Source organism: Pezoporus occidentalis, unplaced genomic scaffold, assembly GCF_034315485.1.
Source record: "Pezoporus occidentalis ecotype Australia unplaced genomic scaffold, CSIRO_AGI_Poc_V1 ctg130, whole genome shotgun sequence".
Classification (NCBI taxonomy): Eukaryota; Metazoa; Chordata; class Aves; order Psittaciformes; family Psittacidae; genus Pezoporus; species Pezoporus occidentalis.
Genome location: NW_026913104.1, coordinates 3,084,426 through 3,105,763, shown reverse-complemented (window position 1 = coordinate 3,105,763; position 21,338 = coordinate 3,084,426). Strand labels below are relative to the sequence as shown.

The 21,338-nt window shown below is 47.7% G+C and overlaps 1 protein-coding gene and 1 long non-coding RNA gene across 4 annotated transcripts; both read right to left on the bottom strand.

Moving 5' to 3' along the window:
* Nucleotides 1-5,569: 5,569 nt before the first annotated feature.
* On the bottom strand, nt 5,570-15,587 carry SCN3B (sodium voltage-gated channel beta subunit 3). 3 transcript variants are annotated; one of them, XM_062608821.1, is made up of 6 exons: nt 15,344-15,587; nt 9,194-9,357; nt 7,409-7,634; nt 6,817-6,955; nt 6,529-6,625; nt 5,570-6,090 (listed from the first exon to the last, which is right to left on the bottom strand). In XM_062608821.1, the coding sequence occupies exons 1-5, from the start codon at nt 15,420-15,422 to the stop codon at nt 6,562-6,564; spliced, it is 672 nt and encodes a 223-aa protein (XP_062464805.1). In that variant the 5' UTR covers nt 15,423-15,587; the 3' UTR covers nt 5,570-6,090; nt 6,529-6,561. The 3 variants fall into 3 exon arrangements, with proteins under 3 accessions (XP_062464805.1, XP_062464804.1, XP_062464806.1); XM_062608820.1 differs by having other exon boundaries at nt 5,570-6,048; nt 15,344-15,581; XM_062608822.1 differs by lacking the exon at nt 15,344-15,587 and adding an exon at nt 10,747-10,893 and having other exon boundaries at nt 5,570-6,048.
* Nucleotides 15,588-17,213: 1,626 nt separating this feature from the next.
* LOC134158501 (uncharacterized) lies at nt 17,214-20,371 on the bottom strand. Its single transcript, XR_009962802.1, has 3 exons — nt 20,191-20,371; nt 17,471-17,632; nt 17,214-17,350 (listed from the first exon to the last, which is right to left on the bottom strand). It is a non-coding gene; the product is annotated as an uncharacterized LOC134158501 (long non-coding RNA).
* Between the last annotated feature and the right edge of the window lie 967 nt (nt 20,372-21,338).

Genomic DNA, 21,338 nt, shown 5'->3' with positions numbered 1-21,338 from the left:
GACAAAAGGGTGAGTAACTGCTCCTTGTATTTTACCCTCATGGAGTCCAAGGAAAACCCTCCCAAGCTCCCACATTCCAATACACGTACACGTAACCCACTGCTTTCTCCCACCACACAATACAACGTATCCCACGGAGGACTCACATTTGAAGAAGCACAGATGGACACGGGTTATTAAAGAGACATTTGCGAGTGTGAAAGCAAGGTACAGTTGGGGAAAACATGCCTCAGCAACTAGAGAGTAGTGTGTATTTATGACTATTTATTTAATTTAATGCTGCTGACTACTGTACTTTGTTCCTCCCTGACTTTGGTCCAGGGAGGCTGCTGAAATGGCTACTGTACAATGAAACTGAGGTGCTAGTGTGTTCTGTGGCTCATCTTGGGATAGGAGGGCCCCAGTTCCCCACTGTGACTTGACACACTGGCCAAGAAGTCCTGTTTCCCCATTTAGTCCCACACTTCCTATAGCATTCTCAAACACTAACACTCATTCTGCTTGCACATTGCTTTAAACCGAGTTTAACACGTTTGGCCCATATCCTGACACAAAGCTATGGTAAATCCTTCAATAAACAGCACAAGGGTGGCCGTCACCAAACAGATCTTGCACATGCAGCGACCTTTAGACCAAGGAAGGTTTCTCTTTCTAGTTACTTACTGTCTTTTTGCCACCTGGCACCAAGTCAGGCTTGCAGTTGGACAGGATTCGTAGCATTTTATTGCCTCTTAATTTATCACAGGAGTAATAAAGGAGAAAAAAACAAGGTCTTTTTCTTAAAGCTAACCCCATAATGGCACTAAAAGCGAAAGCTTAAAGAAAACCTTGGCATGTTTTCACCTAGATGCCTTCCTGCCTCGAGCTATGACAGGAATCACCTGCTACGGCAGCTGAGTCCCAGTTGACAGATTAATTCCTTTTGCAGCCATAGAAGATGTTGGACCAGTCAGTTTATGATGCTGTTTCCTGGAAAAAATCAGCAATGCTTTCTAGGAGCAAGGCAGAGCAACCTTAATAGTGTTACTTCCACATTCCCTACAGTCACAGCCAAGGGTTTCCATTGTCAGGGCTTCACATCTTGACTGGCTTACCTGTGCCAGAAATCCCAAGTCAATGGCAGGGCTTTTAATAGCTCCTCGCAGCCGTGTTTCCTGCTGAGTGCTCCCTCTGACCCTTCTGCTGCTGCCAATCTGCCAGGTGAGCGCAGCTGGGGTTTGGTTTGCAGCATCTGAAAAGCTATAGAAGGGATTTCTAGCAGAGCATTTCTCCAGCCAAACCTGCAGCCTGATGCCAACAGCTCGTAGCCTAATTCTGGCTGAGTCAGATGCTACCTACTGGGAGGAGGGAGTAAGGAGACACAAGGCTCTGATGTGCCAGTTTGTGTGTATCTGGGAGAAGAATATACCTGCTAATCCTAGCTTGCTTCTGTTAAATACATGCCTTCAGTGCTTACCTTAAAAGAGGTGTTTGGGTTATGGCATCTGGGATGAACTCAAAGTGAATTTGAGACCTGGATACCTGCTATGCATTCATAAACCAGACAGTAAACTGCATCTATAGCGTCCCCAAGACAGGGTCAGTGCTGAGTCTGCACATTCAGCTTGAGAGAGAAAGGTACCTGCAGTGGTAAGAGTAGGAGTGAGCTTTGAGTTAGATGGGTAACCATGCACCAATGACCTGGTGCTCAACAACTAACCAGTAATCCAAGGCAGAAAACCTCAGTATTAATTGATATTAACTGATACTAACTTCTGCATAAATCCCTTCTGGCTCCCTGAAGTCCTCTGGGAGGAGAGAAAAAGGTCACACAACTTCGATCTCCCCTAACGTACCTTAATGGCACTGCTGTCATAGAGTATGCATTTACACACAGCTTACAGCTCGCTGTCTGACTGCCTGGCCCCGCCTGTCTGCTTCAGATCTAATAAAGGGAAACTGAAGAGAGACGCAACATGCCTTTAGTAGAAGCGTGACCTTGAATCGAAAGAGCAGAAAGCCAGGATGTGAGTTAATGCCTATGAAAAACCCCTCTCTGAAGGTCAGTACCCATCTTAGTGCAGCCATCCTATGCAGGAGGACCCTAAGGCACAGTACAGCAAACACGGTGCAGAGCGGCTACACCCTGAGAGGGCTTCTCTTGCAGGGTTTCTATGCTGAACTGGCCATTTTAACCACATAGGGCTCTATCAGTCGGCATCTGCTTCTCCCAGCGAGGATGGAAGTGAACCCCTTCCTAATTTAGAGGTTCCTTCCACAGCACAGTCAGTAACACACACTTTGACCGGCTCAGGGGAGGTGATTCCATCACGATTGTCGAGGCCGCTGCTGCCATCCCACAGGCCAGCGCTTCCTGCTGGACTCCTGAGATCTTTCCATTGGGATCACTGCCAGGCTCGCTGCCACTCATCATAGCACAGTCAGGTGGGCTCTGGCTTAGTCTTTTCAGTCTCAGCACTAAACACCCATCAGGGGCTTGCTTAGAACAATACTGAAACAGAGACTCTTAAACCAAAGCACCTGAGGTAAGTGGCTCACAGAACATTCATGTCCCTATAGTTCCCAAGAAGGATCCATTCCCGCTGCCCGGCATGCTCTGATGGCTGCAGCATGAGTCTCTCTGTGCCATAATACCTTATTCTAGATGTGCACACTGGCCAAATAATCTCCTCGTGTCTTGACTGAGATTATTTCCCGTCTAGCCAGACAGCATGGGCTTTCCTCAGCATGGTTACGTGCCATGCCCTCCTCTCCTACACACCTTCTGCAGTGCTTGCTATGGCTTTTCCCTCTCCCTTCACACCTTTGCTGCTGGACAATCATTCCCTGTGTCACAGATGGACTGACCTGGTGCTGTCCCTGCTCGCCTTCCCTTGCTACAGTCTGTATGCTCTTTAAGTGAATGTGGTTTATTTTTGTTCAGTAGGGAAAAGGACTTCCTTCTGCTGAAGGAATTATATTTGCACATGGCTCAGGGAGGTACCTCCTCTGGCCGTTTCTGTTACCTCACTCATTTAGGCCAATTCCATTGCTAATGTTCAATGGCCACCTTCCCCAACCCAAACTCCCAGAATAGTTAGGGAATAAAACTAATGTGCAGCTCAGGTCCTAGAGCCATTTGGTTGTGTCTCAGTTTCGGCCCCAGTCTGCCCCGGATGTGGGATTTGGGAGAGCGCCTGTTACGAAACAGCATCTTTATCCTGCAAAGAGGTGGAGCCTGTGCCACCCGCGCCTCGCTCCCCATCCTCACAAGCCCACCTCCATCGTGACAGCACTTAATGGAGCAGATACAGTAGCACTAACCTGGCTCTTGGTCGGGGCAGAGGGAGGAGCAGCAGAGCCATTGCAGCGTTACAAGGAGTGGCATCACGGGGCTGTGGCACCTCGGGGACGTGACCATGCTGGTGGCATCCTTCTCCCATCGCATGCTCCAGGGGCTGGGTAAAGCTGCTATAAACCTGGGAGCACGTTCTCCCCACCTGAGGCGCTGGATACCGCAACCCAACTACTGTGTGTAACTGCGACTTCACGGGGATCGCATCCCATCGGCACGGAACGAGGGGTACAATCACCCCTTATGGGGTTCCCCCTGAGCCCAGGAGGTGGGGGGCTGTTGGCTAGGGCCTGTAGCACTACGGTGAACTCTGGGGTGGGGGGGGAACCCTGTGGTTTTGTTTTAGGAGTTGTCTAACTGTCATAAACTTTGCGCTGTGCGCAAGAACGCGGTAAAATGATAATGAAACTTACCTGCTAGAACCTAGGAGTTGTAAAGGCTGTGCAGCCAAACCTTAATGTAAAGTAGCTAGTACAATGGAAGTACAGTATAAATTAAAACAAAGTCTATCAAACAAGCGGTGCGACTCATGACTGCTTTGTTCTCTTTATTATCCTGCCTGTTCTGAAGTCTCTTCTGTCATTTCCAAGTACAGAAGGAGTCTTTTCAGACACCAACCGGGACCATCTCGTCCAGCACCAGCACCCCTGAAAAAATCACTTTTGTTCCTTTTTCGCCATATTTACACACCGTTTCCTCCTGCCTAGAACAACACAGGACAATATCTGTCTGCTGGAACTGGAAAAGTGAAAGATATGTCCAAGAAAAAGCATCTTAAGATGCATGTAAGATACCGAAGGTGCAAGACTAGAGGATGGCCCTTCTTTACCACCTGAGGTAGCTCTCACCAAGTTCTTAGTTTACCCCTTTTTTGAGTTCATGTTATACCAGAGGGTTACCAGTGCTTCAGGGGGCTGAGGAGCAGAGCTAAAGTGGGAGAGAGGTTACATGGCCTTACCTAAAAATCACCGCGGGCGTCAATGCTGTGGTCAGTGACAGATACTCCGGAGTTACCATCTAGTCCCTCCTCTGGTGCTGTGGGTTTCGAGTTAGGATTATGCCCAAAACGAAGACATGCAGCTGAACAAGGAGCTGCTTTTTCCTCCTTTAGGCTACTCGGTTTGAAGGAGCAAGCGTGCTGCCAGACTGCAAGTGTCTGGAGAACGTGCTCACGTTGCCAGACGGCTCTGGACTCGAGAGCGATCCTACGGCGGCGGCTGTGCTGTGGTGGCTTACTAAAGGTAACACCCATTCCAAAAAAGGGAATTTTGAATGCCTGCCAGTTGGAAATCTGGCCTGGGCCTGACTTACAAACGGAGTAATTTCTGTGATTTCAGCAACACACAAAAAGCAGCAGAACAAAGCAGGGGAAATTCCATACGTGGGAAGCATGCCTGGATTCACAAGCACTTGGTAACTATTTAGAAGCGGTCAGTGTAGCAGAATTTGTCAACTCTTGCAAGCAGTAGAGGCTCCATTGCAGCAGGGATGTAACAACATCTAGATGCAAAAATAAACCTTCCCCATTTGGTCTTAAGGTACAATTCCACCCTGGCCAGTTTCTGCCTTATTCCCTCTTTGTGATCCTAGTTGTTGAGCTTGACCGATTACATCTGAGGCCAGAAACAGCCACTACAGCTGAAAAGGTCGGGTTGCATGGGAAACATTGACCATACAGTGGGAGTCCCGTGCAGCAGTGGATCACTCACAATGAATGCCAACTACTCAAACCAGTGACTGTCACAAGCAAGAAATACCATTAACTAGGAAAAAAATCAGCATGTGGTGCCTATTCCTCTAGGTGGTGCTGCACTATAGAATAAGGAGAGCATCAATTACTACCATTTTACAAAGCTTTCCTGGGAGGCCTGTGCATCCTATTGACTTTGCTTTGCCTACTTGCCTGTTGTCGCAGAACGTGGCTCCGCAGGTTATTCCTATCCCTGTGTCTCTGTGCACTTGAGGAATAAACCTGCTATGCAAGGCAAAAGGAAGGAACTAAGACTTCTGATGCTTGCTAAATGAAAAGGGGGGGACACAGGGGATACTTATACTTACATAGTACTGCTTCCTGAAGGAGGGGTACTTCAGGATCTACAGTCTCAGTTCCCTCCTCCAAGAGCAAGCATGAACAGGGCACAGGGGGACTCATTCTAACACCATCACAGTTCTCATCCTACCCTGCCTGTGCAAGGGCAGCCCAAAGTCCAGAGCAACTTGCCAAGCAACAACTACTTACTTAATTCAATTCTTCCTGTTTTAACACCAATAAGACTGCTTGGGCTGTAAGACATGGTGGAACATCACCCTAAGATGACCTCATTCCCAGTCTCATAGGTCAGAGTATCATGACATACATACCCTTTATCTCTGCAATGGAGAACTAGCATAGTCAGCAAATAAAGGTGGTGGTGACAGCAGCTAAGAAATGACACTTGACATTTACAAAGCCATTAACATGATGATGGAACAGAAACTTGGGAAGGAGCCGTGCTGCCCACACCCCTGTGCCCTTTGCTCAGCATGCTTCAAAAGAAGAGTCCTTTAGCAAATGGGCTGGCAGCTCAGAATGGAGTCATGAGGCCAAAGTCAAGGCTGTACAGAGTCCAAGGCAAATGGAAGAGAATTTACACTTCCCCATATCTCCTCCTGACGGCGCAGAGCTCCCTCTCAAACCTGGCTGGCATGATGCGGTCCTTCTGTCTTCAGAGCCCCTGCAATGGAGAGAATTCCTCCTGGAGCACGAGTCACTTGACCTTCCAGAAGTGAGGATCATGATACAGTTAGCACGGTAACTAGCACGACTTTAAAAGATCTAGCTTTTGGTCTTTTCCCCACAAAGTCCTTCCTAGCAGGTGCTTCCATTGGAGATAGTGCTTTTACGTGTCTCTTGAGCACAGCTCAGCATCCACAGGGGATAGTGACTATTCCCCATTCAACAGGAATGGGCAAAAGAGGAGTAATTACACCATGGCCTGAAAGCAAACATGTTGGTTCAGGGTTTAAAGTAACACTAGTACACCCACCAACTAGATACCTGTATTGCTTCTAATGTCACTGGGGAAGCTTCAGGGAAGGAGCACAACCAGACTGCAGGAGTCTCCCATTCACCTTTTCTCCAGCCCCACACATGTGTAACCAGCTGTAGTAAGGCTGAAAGGTTGAGACAAGCAGACTGCTTCCTCATCACCTACCTTGGTGCCGTTCATTCCACTGACTCCTCTCTGCTATTCCTCCACAGGCACAGCACAGTTTTCCTTGTTTTCTGATGGAATCGCAAGATAGTCTGTCCTGTAGTTGGAGGGAAAGGGGAAAGCACAACCTCAGTGCTGCAGTGCAGACCACAGTGTGGGTCCATCCAGCCTTACAGAGATACTGAATGCCTGTAAGTATTTCTAAGGTAACAAATGCCACCTGCAGGAGATGCTCACAGTAAGAAACTCTTTGGTACAGTCAGTAGCAGACACAGATCTCACACTTACGCATTTTCTTGGGCAGCTTCCTCTGCCTTGGAGACTTTCCTGTAGCAATAGACCATCTCTATCAGCAGCCACAGGGTCAGGAAGACCAGCAGAATATACATCATAATTTCAGAGATGACCGAGGTGAAGTCTTCTCCAGCTGTTAGGAAAATGAAATAATCTCTGATCAGTTACATGCAGTGATTGGAGCACGCCAGCTCCACTGACAATTCCCACCCTCGTGCCATCCTTCCCAACCCACCTTAACAGAACTACCCAGCTGCCACTACACTATGAGGGGGCAAAAGAGAGGGAACAGGCAAGATCCTGCCATCAGAACACACCATCAGTGATCCCGCTGCTTGTTTCCAGTGGAATCAAACACCCACACAAAGGCATCCTTGTAACTTCCCACATTCACACACAACCACTCTGAGCCTACAAAGAGGCTGCAGGCGGCAAACAAACGCAGGTCTCTCCTTCTGAACCCTGTGCAGTGTTTGTTGCTGCAAAGACAGGCACAATTCTCAGTCATCCCTCTCCTACAACACAATGAAAAGCTCTATCCCTGGGTAGAAGTAAGCCTGATGAGTTAAGGCACAACGCTTCGTACCCTCCTCCACCACAGTGAGGTGGATCAGTCTGGAGCTTGTGAAGAGAGGCCGGTGAATCTCAAACTCAAACTCCCGGGTGATGTTACAGGTGTAGATACCCGAATCGTTCAAGGTCACGTTTAACACAGTGATGGAGACGTCCTGCATGTCTTTACTCCCATTCCACTGCAACCGGCCACTGAAGCGGCTTGGAAACTCATGGTTGGTTTTCCTGTATTCGTAGATCTGTGGGGAAAGGGTATTTCTGATTAATCACTGACTCGTGTCTCGGACAACAGCGCAGCATATGCAAGGAACATCACCACCCTCGAGCTACACACATGTACGTTCTGGGCTAAGGCTTCCTTGGTAACAGCAGCTATTCATATTTCATCATCCTTTTCCTCAAAATCTTTGCAGAAGACAGAAAACTGAATTAACTCCATCACAGAGGTATTAAAAATAAGGCAGAGAAAAAGTCACATGTGGACGACGCAAAAGATCGGCAATGAAACTAAAACCAAAGCAGTCTTTGTGCCAGCCTGTCAGTCGTTGCACATTAAGATCATCTTAAGAAGGAGCCATGGAATAAATACAGCGAAGACAAACAGACATTTTTGGTAAGCCCTGAGGTATTCGGCTGAAATGGAAGTGATGCAGGATGAAAATGACAACGTGGAAATGGTGCATCAGAAGAATGGAGCTTTGGTAGCTCTAATACCTTCCAAGTTTTGGACTGACCACAGCCCCATCATTTCCCTGCCCACCTTAGCTCACTTTCATCGGTATTCCTTGTATTTCCACTGGCAAATATATCACCCAGGTCACTAAAAGTGGATTCCGATCTCGTTTCTCAGTGTGGTCCCTTTAGCTCTCAGGCTGTAGGAGGGTATCTGCCTTCTTGCCTGGCCCAGCTCAACTGTGATGAAATGCAACCCTTGATCTAATGCTTCGTACTCAGGTAAAATAGCTAGAAACAAACATGCACTCAGCCTTTATCTTACTCTCCATTTGCCATTCCTTCCTGAATTCCAGCTGTTTGTCTCTACAGTTCCCACTCTGATTCCCTCTGAAAACGGATTTTACCTTTTCCTAACAGGGACCCACCAAACCAACTCGCACAGATCCTCCCCAGGTGAGGATACCGCTGCTTTCTGAAGCAAAGAAGTGAATCCTGTCCTGCACATTTATCAGAGTTCAATTTAACCTCCAAAGAATAGCTTTAGGATTCAGAAGCATCCTAAGAAGGGAGATATAGCCAAGGGTATACTCCATACTTCTATTTCCCTAATTGATTTCCTTACACGCTTGACTTCATCTATTCAAGGGACAGAACTGGAAATTTGCATTCATATATGTATGACCCCAAATGTTTGAACTCAACCACAGATTCTAGCTTTTCCTGTCATATAGAACCCTCTGGTGTCACAGTGCTGTGCCCAAGAGCGGAAATCAGCTAAGCAAGAAAAGGACACTATAGTTACCACTCAGAATCAGTGCTGTGGAACTTCTGGTTGAGAATGCTGCAGAAATAGTGAAGATCTGCAGCTAAGAGCTGATTTACAAGCTCGTTTCTCCTCTATGATATGAAAGCAGCCTTGCTGGGCATTTCTATAGGCTTTGAGTAAAAGCTTTTGCTCATATTTGGGTCTCCCTCCTTCCCCTTACAGCCTTCCCTAGGGATCTTGCCACAGGAGAAACTTACACTCTCATAAATACCTTTTGGCTTCTCCCACATGAGTTCCCTGGGCTGTGTTTCACAGTAAGACCTACGACACAAGGGCTCAGCTACCAGGCATACATACAGGTTCATCCTTTCCACCCTCCGGCCTGTAGAACCATTCCACCACCGTGCTGGCTGTGACCTCTTCCCTTTTCATGCAGGAGATGCAGAGCAGCTTCATGTGTGTTCCTTGGACTGCCTCTGTCTCTGATGGAACTTCAACACATACTGCAGAACAAAAACCGGCTAGGGAGAAGGAGCAGCAAGAGAAGAAGTGTAAGATGGACTTAGAGAGACATCTATTACCCACACCTCAGCATCGCATCATCCCCAGTGGCAAACGGATTCATTACTGTGTCTGACAACGGGTAAGTCTCAAATGTCAATTTTTACCAACCTTCCTTTTCTGAGATATAAATAATTCATAATAATTAACAGAGGGTGATCACTTCATGCAGATTCACCCCTCCAGCATCTGCTTTGCCACAACTTTAATCCTTCCCATAGTAATTAATGCCACTTTGGAGGCATTGTTGCTTCTCTCCATGCATGCTGAGCATGCTCCTGCTCCAGCAGCAATTACAGTCTGGTAGGAGAGAAAGCCCAGAATTGAAGTGTGGAGGGACAGCTTGCTCACTGTGCTCAGTGAAACGGGCTGGATGTTTTCATCTGGCAATGTGGGAGCATTCTAGTTTTCATAAGCAGCACAGGGGATGGAGGGGCTTGGACCTGAGTAAAGGTGGCAGCAGGAGGAGTTACTGGTTTTACACACATTCCTGCTCAAATGCTTCCAATGAGATCTGTGCCCACACTGGCAACTGTACATACTGCTCACACTGAGACAGAAATCGTTGTCTGTGGAGCTACTTGATAAGAAAAGTAATGCTTCAGCACCATGTCTCAGACTAAATCCCTGCTGACAGTTGTCCCCTAGGCTAAATAATACTGGGTTCTGCTGTCCAATCCTGCCTCTGGAGCCCAGAGTTAAGCTCACTGAGGTGCTGACTTTGCTGCCTGCTCCCTCCTCCCCAGCTCTGAGATACCATTAACCCTGTCTCAAGCACAGTATTATCTCAGGACATAGCGGGATTCCAATTCTCCTGGACTACCAGTTCCGTGGGTAGCACCAGCTTTCTAGGAGAACTAAGGAAGCAGCTCCTGGATCGTGCTTTGCTCCGGTTAAATTAGCTTTGCACTCAGAGCTAAGCACCCACACATGGAGCTGTAGGTTACGTGCTCATCAGATGTGGCTGTACTGCCAAAACCAACCTTCTCCTGCTTGCGGAACAACTGTGATCGCAATAAACTGATTTACTCCAGCTCACACTGCATGGAAAACGAGCACTGCCCCACGGATTACACACCCTGGGGTAACCAAACATTAAATTACATTGCAAATTTCACAACAGCAGCAGAAAGGCAACGGGAAAGAACTTGCACGCATATTAAAGCACACGCTTCATGCCCTGTGTCTGCTAGGCAGTAATGCATCTTCTCCGCTCGCACTAACTCCATTACATTCACGCCAACTCTGCATGAATCCCTACGGTAAATACAAAAAGCCACTTAGAAGGCTGGCGTTACGAGAAGCGGCACCCTACCAGAGAGCAGAGAGCACAGAACGAAAGCACCTACCCCAGACCACCAACACGACCGAGGAGGCACGGAGCAGCCTGGGCAGCGCAGCCATTGTTCCCATCAGGGCAGAGGCTCCCTCGGAAGCCGCGGCTCCTCCGCTCCCAGCCGTGGCCCCGGCGCAACAGGATGCGGGCGGCGGCGGCAGCACCACGGACAGGGCCGTGCCGCGGGCAGAGCCGCAGCCGGGCCCGGGGCGGAGCAGCGGCAGCAGCAGCGGCAGCGGCAGCAGCAGCAGGTGGCGGCGGTGGCGGCGGCTCCTTCGCACCGCGACGGCTGCGCGGAGCCCCTGAGCCCGGGCGGGGGGCACGGCCCGCCGCGGGCATGCGCGGCCGCCGCCTCCTTCCCTCCCTCCGCCCGGCCCAGCAGCCCCTCCGAGGGCATCCTCCGGCTTAGGGAGCGGGGGTCGCGGACGAGCCTCGGGCTCGGATGGGTTTAACGCAGCGCTGAAGGTCACAACAGTGGGAAATCCTCTCTCCTCCTGCTCCTGGCTGAGTTTAATGCCAGCGCCAGGATGGGCTTTCTCTTCCTGGCATAGGGCCACTGTGCTTCTCCAACTTTGAAGGTCACTGTGGACATAGAGGGGAAAACAAAGCGCGCCCTCCTAAAGCATCTGCTCTGATGGCAGCTTGACAAACAGCCCAATCTATTGAATTAAACCTGAGCAGCCTCATCAGAGAGCGACACGTGAGCAAGCGGCAGTGCCAAAACTCGGAGAGCAGATGGAGAGACCCACCCAAACAAGAGGAACTCGGAGCCACCAGCTCTGGGCGCACGGCTGCGGGCGGTGGGCTCTGCCTTGGTGCTAAGGGCACACACAGCCATGCTGGTCCCGACGAACACTGCTGAAGTGCAGCAGGCACAGAACAAAGGCAGCCAACGCTATTCCTAGACATCATGTCCGTAGCAGCAAAGCTGCATTCATCATCTGCCAATAACCACACACACAGCAACTGCCTCCACCTCGCCATGTATAGCCTACTGTGACAACTCCAAGTAATTCCCAGCTAAGGGCAACTTCCCAGGTCCTTGTTCTGCTTCATTTTACTGACTGGGCAGGTTACTCTGCCCTGTTCTGAGGTCCAACCCCAGCCCGCTCTGCTGCTATTCAAAGGAAATACCCATTTAATGTGTCTCCAGTGACAGCTTGAGAGTTGGTGGCTTGCAGATGCCAGCAACACTCTTCCAATTCTCAGTTTAGGAGCCATCCATCACAAATATCCATGTCTTTAAGTCTGACTTTCCTCCACAGGAAGACAAATTGGCAGCCGCGGTACCCAGAGACAAGGGAAGGATGTAGCCTCCTACCTGAAGCCATTTCCTTTTCTCTCATTGCCCCTCGCTATATTCACCACAAAGGCTGAGGCACAGGATTTACTCCCAACTCTTCTGGAACAATCCAGCCCATGCATGGTGAATGAGAGCTGCTGGAGGGTTTTATATAGACACAGGAGCTACTGGACAATGTCCCCGGCTATCTCACTTGACAACCAGCTCTTTCAGGACATGGAAATCACATCTGTCCTCAGGAAGCCAAGAAAACACAGAGCCCGGATCAGCAGAGCTGTGCTGTTCGTGCTACAGCTGCTCTAATTACATCTATTACAGAGAATCCTGCCAGGGAGAGAGGGGCTCTGAGAGGGTTAAAAGGAAGCAGAAGCCTTTTCCTCCTCTAATCCCAGGCACTCCAGCACTCACCTGCCAACCAATGCAAATCACAGCGACAATCATCCTAAACCAGCAGGAAGTTGTCCCTCAGAACCGCTCATGTGCAGACCTCAAGCACTTCACGTTAGAAACAGCATTTGAGCTGCTGTTTAAAGAAGGGAAACCGGGCTCAGAGGTGAAGAAAATGGGTTTGGGTTTAGGTGGACTGTAACAGCAAAAGCCACAGGTCAGGAAGCAAACAGAAATCACATCCTCTCTCTCAGCTCTGGAGAAGCTGAGTCTTCATGCTGCATGTTTCATGTACTACAGACCAAACCAAAGGTGATTTAACTTGCAGTCACTCCAGAATCTGTGTTGGGTTTTAATGAGAACTTCTCTGGACTTATTCAGGGGCACTGTATGGGTTTGGAATGAAAGGATAAGATACTTTCATTCTTGCTATAACGTGGGCTAAGCTGGGAACCATTCCAACATCTCCATGTGCCCATTTTCAACAGGCAGCAAACACTGCCCCGCCCTCCTGAGGAAAACTTGCAATAAACGGGATGCCACGTGGGAAGCCTGTGTCAATTTTCACCCTTGTGTGCTGTGAAGGAGATGGAGAGCACATATTCCTTCAAGCTAAGGCTGTGCAACGTTCTCCTTCATGCTGCAGCACAGCCCTCATGCCTCAAGTGACCAGGCTGGAGGATGGGCACAATGCTCGGGGTGCAGGATGCTTGGCACACCGTGAAGTGCGAAACCATTTTGACACTCAGGGGACCGAACACTGAGAGAAATCTTGAAAGCTGCAAGGAGCAGCCGAAGTTATCATGCAGGGGTTGCTATGGCAACCCACCCAGTTAAGCCTCACAGGGAAGAGACTGGGAGGAAAAAAGGGAAAAGAAAAGAAAAAAGGCTGGTACTTTTGTACAGGCACAACAGGACAAGGAGGTAAAAATAACTTCAGCACCCTGCCCCTGCTAATCCTCACTCTTATGGTCCCTGAGCCAGGCTATGGGAGGGGGACCACAAAGCCTCCCTGTGACAGCTTCCTCTGCCATCCACAGTCGCATCAGGTCACGTCTGTGCAAACACCCTCTTTACTGTGCTGCTGAACACCAGCAAAGCTTGTTCCTTGCACAGCAAGGAGCCAACTTATACCCAGCCCTGTGTCAAATGCTCCTACACATCCATCCCAACATCAAGACCACCAGAGCTGTGCAACAGCCAAGGAAGAGTGGTGCAAGCCCCTGATGCACAAGTGCTAGATGTAAAAGCAGGGAAATGAAGTGAGCACCCTTTACACTGCTGTTCCCATGGAGCAGCCTCTGCCTGGTACGGGACCAGGAACGATTTGTAGGGGAGTCCTGCAGGATAATGTATACCAATATTAAAATGATGAATTTAATAGATGTAGGCATCCTTCCCACTCACAGAAATCTTCAGCAAGGCAAGGCTTCCCTAGCTGCCTTTACAGGGTGCCTGTAGGTTACAAAAGCTCATTCAGCTTTCCTTTTTTCCCCACTCAAGTTTTAAAATGCATCTCCACGTACTTGCCGTCACCTGGATCCTCATCATAATGTCCTCTAAAGTACAGAGAATCTAGCTATGCTCTTCACATCTTCACATCTGCAGGGTGGCATTTTCCAGCTGATTTCCCAATGCTGTGACCAGACCTCCAGTCCTGAGGTGCACCTACCCCCAGTTGCATGTCCTGTCCCCCCCATACTCAAGAAATCAGGTCCCCAGTGATGCTCTTAAGATGCAGGTACCCCGAGTGACCACACAAATGCCTGCCTGCAATTGTGCTGCATCATTTTGAGCCAGATCTATTTCCCTGTGCAGTGGAGAGGGGGTCTCCTTGTGCATCCCACTATGGCTCCTGAAAGCTGTGCTCCATACTGAGCTCTCGTTTTCTGTCACAGACATGCTGCATGACCTCTTACCACTTGGATTACTGCTGCTACCTAAGCTTGGCTTAGCTTCTTCCTTCGTGCCTGTGGAAGAGGCCAACTGATTCTGTTCTGATGGGCATCAGACCCTTTAACACTGGCTGCTCTCCCTGTATGCTTTCACTGAGGACCCACAAGGCACGGGCCCTTTGCCATCCTTACCTCCCAGAGAAAACACAGGCTGTTCAACGTGCCTCTGTCTCTCCTTGGCTCTGAGAACCGTTTTCCTTTCAGGACTGAGGGCTGGATATTAGAACAAGATATTGAATTGGATATGTGAATAAGAGCTGCCTTGCCAAGCAGGCTGCCTGAGCTGCCTGTGAGTCTTTCCTGCTTTCCACAGCAATGCTCCCTGTCAGAGAAAGGCTTCCTCAAACAGAGGAGTTCTGCCTAAGCCAAAACCTGCACATGCACAGAGGGCTGGGGTCCTGGATCCCTTTGCACAGCTGATGTGCTCCAGAGTCTGGGCTGCAGGTTCTCCCCTCTACACCCAAGAAACACACTGAGCTACATTCCTGCATGTTGCTAACGCTCTGTGGTCAGTAACTAAACACCCACATTTTTCAGACCATTAATACAGGCCATGTTCAGAGGCATGCTATTGTGTACATCCTGGAAATATTAAGCCCTGGTGTTGGTCCAGGTACTTTTGGAGTATTGTTTTCCTGTTTCAATGCCAATGAAATCAAGCAGCACACGTGCACACAGGCCAGCCTTTGTGTGCTGTAACTGAAGTGCTGTTTTACCAAGCTGGAGTCTAATGAGGTGGCACTTTCACAGACGTGCTTTTAGGCCTCTCCTCAGCCCATTCACTTTAGCAGGGGATGAAAACCCATTAGCGTGTCGGACTGCCACGCATATTCATTCACATTTGCTCATTTAATTTCTGAATTGTTGCTGCTAGTAAAACACATAAAGGCATCAATTATTTTAGCACCATGCCGTGATTGCATTTCAGTAAGGAAAAGCTTGTTCAGCAAGTGGTACTGTCTTACCTTGGCTGAAGAGGTAGCTGCTGCTTGGCTGCTTTAATAGCAGACAAGGCTGAATCTCCTCCCAGCTGTCAATAAGCATGGACAGACACCTTTAAGTTAATATCCAAATGCCCCACAAGGCAGCTCTGGGCTGCTGCTCAAATGTGGTTTGTTTTCACTGGCATCCAGGAAATACAAAGGATTCCGAGAGACTCTTTTTGTACTGGAAATGTTGGGTCAGGTATACTTCTTGTCTTGCAGAATCAAATCTCCCCTTGTGAAAGGGAAACTCATTTGGGCTTTGGCTACATTCTGCACCTGCTGTTTGTGGGGTTTCAACTTTCTCTTCATAGTAGCACAACTGGCATCAGTTTTCATCTAAACCAACAAGCATATATGTAAAACAAGGGAAGGAGAAGCAGTTTTTCCACCTGCTATACAACCGAATTAAAAGGTCTTTTGTCTTCCAACAGTGGGGAACACCTCCCTGCTCAGATTCAAAGGTGCTGTGTGCAATAGCAGAAGTTACACAGAGCTTTGAATCTGTAAACTATCACTTTCTCCTTCGAGCCCACTATTTCTCAATCGCACTTTAGCATCTAAGCAGGCATCTTCTCCTGTCGGGTACTCTGCAGCAGTTTGCTGACTTTTAGTTGTTGGTTCATAAACGTTAAACAAAGAAACAACCAGAATAAAACCAACCCAATTTAGGGCAATGGTAGGTTTCCATCCAGAGGCCAAATAGTGTGTGGGAAAGGAGAGATCCCTGGGTGGGGGCAATGAGGGAAAGAGAACACATATGCATGCACATGTATGCGTGCGTACATGTTATGCATGTGTGTGTTGCAGGCAGGAGGCGGAACATGCCTGGTGCTGTGCAACCCTAGAACACCCTGGCACCAATCCTGCCAAGCCAGCAGATAGCGCTGTCCCCTCTGCAGCGCACACACAGCCGAGTTCCTCTGCTCCTATAAGCAGCTCAGGCAACACCGATCGTAGAGCTAGAGAAACGGTGCCCCTGTTGGCGTTCCCCACGTCTTTCTAGCTGCAGCCACTTGTCATCTGTGTTATTACCGTTGTTATTCACCATCACAGACAAGATGCTGGACAAAGAGCTCAGTGTAGCCTTTCTGTGCCATGATTTAGTGGCCAGAAGTGCTTCAGTGTCCCAGCCAGCGACTGAAGTGATTTCCCTCTAATTTATCTACAAATAGATGATGTGTCTGCATCGCTTACACCTTTTCTCCCTGTTACTGTGAAACTCTACAGAAGTACATCACTTCTCTTAGCGAACAGGGGTACCAATCCACATTAAGGTCACACATGGTGACCAGCTGCAATACTTAATACTTTGTGTGCAAGTGCAGATACTCCCCTTCCACCCCAAAGATCTAAAGTTCCCCATTTAGCAAAAGCATGAAAAAACAGAATAATTCTTTTGTTGGTGCCTGTCGAATTCTAAAAGCATTCAGCCATAAAGGACTTAAGTGATGGACCAGCTCACTATGGGCTTCAGAATTAGATTTCTGTGACACAACAAAAGTCAGAGGGATGCAGAAATTCCTCTCCAGGTTTACACTGAGCAGAGAGGACACTACACAGTCATAGAATTTATTGCACGCAGTAACCATTTAGAGTGGGTCAGTGCTTTTCCCAAGAAACTCCAGACTACGTAAAGCACTGGCTATCAGTAAAACACCATGCTCTGAGAAGGATGAAGCCATAACTGTTGATAACAGGTACAGATTTCAGTGTGTTCCTGCCAGACATCAACAAGTTAAGATAAATCAAGAAATCAGAAAGTCCATGAGATCAGACAAGCTGGAAGGCAAAGGGAATAACTCAATTGCACCAGCAGAACAGAGCATAACTAAAGCAACCTTAGCTCCAGAGCCAGCAGACAGTATAGCCAGCTGTCTGAGTCACGTAATTGCTTGAAGGTCACAGAGGGTGCTTATTTCAAGGCCAGCTGAAACCAGGTCATCAGCTCAAGTCTGTGTTCGGGCAAGGACTAAAGATTTGGGTAAACTGCAAGCAGTGTATGGAGGATTAATGAAGAGGAATCCTTGGTCCTAATGGTCAGGTGCCATTATCACCTGCCCACCCTCAAACCTAAACAAAACCAAACTCTTTTTGGATGGGACTTACTCTGGGGATAGAAACAGTTTCCTTCTAGCACTGGAGATGGGGCTGTCCAACTCTAGAACAAGGGACACTGTTGATGCTCACTCCTCAGTCCCTCTTACACATGCAGAAATACACAATCTTGGCACAATGTCTCCAGAAAGCCATTATTATAACTACTGCTTCCTATTAAAACCGGCATTTTTTATTACTCGTACGTGAGAGAAGCTTGCTGTTCTGAAGAGGATTAAGTTTTATCTGCAACTTGTGGAACATTTTCCTTATTGCTATTCTTATGAACACATTTGAATAATCAACACAGAGAAGCACTTGGACTATAATCTCTTTTTCTTTCATATCTTTTACAGATTCAGCATCATAGGAACTTTGTCCAGCCGGAGTTATCCAGTGGTAACAACTGCTTTTTGATAAGGTATTGTGCTGATAGTATGAGAGCGGATACTGTGCAAAGGAACACCATGCACATCTATTCCACTTCAAAAGACATACATATATCCCTCTATATAAAAGTGATTATGTTGGAATCTTACATGGCCACAAATGCCCAGTAAGAAAGAGGTGAAAGGCTACTTCTGTGACCTATTAAGCAGAGGCACGATCATTTCCATTCCAATGGTACTACACATGGTCACCGGCCCCTAAGAGTGCATGAGTTATCAAATTCTGATCATTCATGCTCTCAGGATGCTCGCAGCAGTTAGTTAATGGGATGCAATGAAAACAGTCCTTGAGTAAAAACGTCTTTGGAAGTACCATTTTCATTCTAAAACCCCAAGACATTATATAGCATCAAGGCTGTCTATGAACAAAGCCTTTGGAGGAGAGACAAAATTAACTTCTATAAAATCCATAAGCTTTATGCCAGAAATGTCACTGTATTAAACCCCAAGCTGTGCACTATATAAGAGAGCCCTGACAGACGTTCTCACTTAAACATATTCCATTTGCCTGGCAAGGATTATGTTCTCATCTCTTGCATATAACTGTTCTCCCTGCTCCCAGACAGCCGTGGTGCAAGATGCTCAGTGGGGTTTGCATTGCTGACTACAGAGGGCAACTCCCTGTGCTCTGACAGTAGTCTTTCCTCCTCCTACACCCATCCTGATGCAAACCACACAAGGAATGACACTTCCAAACAAAGATGTTTGTTCTATAAATAGGCTTCTTCTCATACACCACAGACATCACCACCCTTTCCCAGCATCTAGGAGCAGCAACACAAGTAAATATCAACACTGGTTGATCCTGTAAGAAAGGAAGAAATAAAGCACATCAGTGAGATGCACTGATGGCAAAAGCATGAAGATATTTCACACAACCTCAACAGAAGAAGGAAGTTTGTTTCAATTTAGGAAGAAATGTGCTCCTAAGCTGTAATATAGTATTAAGTATGATTTTTTCTTTTCCTAAGTACTGTGGGGTCCATAACTGCAGAATTGAAATGTAGAATCAGAAAGACCAGTAGGGTCAGTTCTGCACCCGCTTCTGATTTCAGTGGGTACTGCAGACATGTGCATTCGTAAACCAAAGTCTTTTACCATCCAATTCCTGTGAAATCCTCCCTGCCATGAGGAAGAGCAGAAACAGGGGTAGATCAAGGTGAAGTGCTTTGCTCAAGGCCACAGATTACAACTGGGGTTGAGGTGAGGGCTCTTAACTTCCTGCTTCCTGTTTTAATGACCAGGTTACAGAGCCTCCGCCCCACCACTGACCCCCATAACTTCATTGCTGTCCCATGATGACACATGGCCTTGCCTGGCAATAGCAGCCCTTCTCCTTCCCTGTGCATCTTGCTCAGCAAAAACTTCTCACCCCATTTCCCTTTCTAGGCAAAGCTTTACAGTCTGTTCTTTTCCATATCTTGTCTCACACTCTTGGAACATTCAGGTGCCAATACCCAAACAGGAACCATTTAGTTCCTTAAGTACTGAAAGCCTTTGCCCTTGTGTTTTCAACTGACTGAAATCCACTCATAAAATCAGCTTTCCTCTTGGTCATAGCTCAGAATTAAATACTTCATGTTTTTTCCCTCCCTTTCCCATACATTTGTCCTTCCTGGGGTATTGTCATTTGAATTTAATGACTTGCAAGCTATTAAATATTGAAAGAGCTACAGTTCTCTATAAACAGGTTCCATGTTCTGCTGATTTACTGGTTTGAGAGACATTCATGCCTCACGCTCAGAAACAAGCATGAAATAGGAGCATCCCTTAACAGAAGTCTGGCAATCCATGGCACAATTCCAAATGCAGGCTTAGATTGATAAGGAAGATCTAATGCACTCAGGAGTATTTCTAGCAGCATATAGATTTTCCTGTGTGTTATTTTAGTTTCAAAGCCAAAATGCTGGCTTGGAAGGTTCAAGTCTTCTGATTACATTTAGAAAATACAATGCAAACTCCCTGCTGTGAGAAGCTTTCTCCTTGACTTGTTTTACTTGTGATCAGAGCATTGGCATTGCCACCAAAGGAATCGACTCATGCTAAGAGTGGCAGCATTTCCTAGCCCCATGGAAACACTACCACAGGGAATAAAAGAGCTCACAGCTCACTTGGAGGAGGCAATACAAACAGGCCTCAGACAGCATCCCTTTTCTGGCCCAGTCTACTCATGCACAACTCATGCTTGGCAGCGGAAAGCACTACCTCCATCTATCCAAGCAGGTTGTTCACGACAGCACAGAAAGTGGCTGGATGCACTAAATAGCAGACCCCAATACCCACCTCAGCAACAAGAAAGGAATCTTGGGAAAGGAGATGTTTTGCTGCCTGTGTCCTGCTCTAATGAGGCCAACCCAGCCTTGGTTTCGACTCGACTTTCCTACTGCAACCAGAACAAGGCTTCCCAGCCCTCGCCTGAAGCGGTCTAGAGCGTAGTTCACATGTGCTAGAGGTTCTTGTTTTCTGGTGGAGCTCTCGGAAGTGGGAAGGAAGCAGCAGTCCCATTACCAGCTGGTTGCTGCTAAGTGTTTTGTCACCCACTTCTCTCACATGGCTTAGAATACTTTCCATAAGGAGGCTGGCAAGTACAAGCTGGCAAAGAGTGCTGAAACGGGGCACGTGGTCCTGATGAGCACTAAGATAGAGATGGCAGAAAACTCGCTGTCAGTTAGGAATTCAGATGTATAAACTATGTATGGGCATCACTTTTCATCCTTTCAGTTCTGCAGGGAAAGTAATAACTTGCCTTTTCTTCCAGCAGATTCTCAACAGGCATCCCCCCAATGCCACCATTTGATTCTCTTTCCCTCTAAAGCTCTGCCAAGCCCCATTTACCATCCCTCTTTAGCCACCTGATTTTCCCATTCCATGCTCTGTCTTGCTGCTTGCAGGCAGGTTTTGTCCAAGCCCTGAACTTGCAGCTAACCTCTTTACCCTTGGGCTGTAACAACCTGCTCAACCCACCACTTTATTCAGATCTAGGCATGTTGTTCAGAATCAGTAGGAGACAAATTAGTTGTATAGGAACTATAGATGTAGGTATGACAAGATTTATAGCACAGAGACAGTGACCAGACTGTGGAGCATGCATACACAGGAGATTTCCCTAAGGCAGCAGACTACTCATAGGGCAGCAAACACCTCAGAAGCGGGTTTCCAGGAGGGAGGATAGCGAGACACTGAGAAGCATGTGGCAAAGAATCAAGCAGGGAGTTAAAAAGTGATGAGGTGAAATGATGGTCTGGGACGTGCTCCAAGGCAGTGTCCTGACATGCTCCGTGTTACAGAAGTCTCTACTGGAAATCAATGTCCAAATCTCATCTCACTCCTCAGGAAATAGTCTCTGAAAAAGCACATTTTAGGAAGGAATCAGCAACAGAGCCCTATGTAAAGACTTTGCTGCCACAGCCCTGAGCACAGTCACAACCTCA

Coding starts and splice junctions, on each gene's coding strand:
- SCN3B (XM_062608821.1), bottom strand. CDS start 15,422: ATGCTTATTGACAGCTGGGAGGAGATTCAGCCTTGTCTGCTATTAAAG. Junction 6,956..7,408: donor CCTCACTGTGGTGGAGGAGG/GTACGAAGCGTT, acceptor TTTTCCTAACAG/CTGGAGAAGACTTCACCTCG. Junction 6,626..6,816: donor GAAGCTGCCCAAGAAAATGC/GTAAGTGTGAGA, acceptor CTCCAACTACAG/GACAGACTATCTTGCGATTC.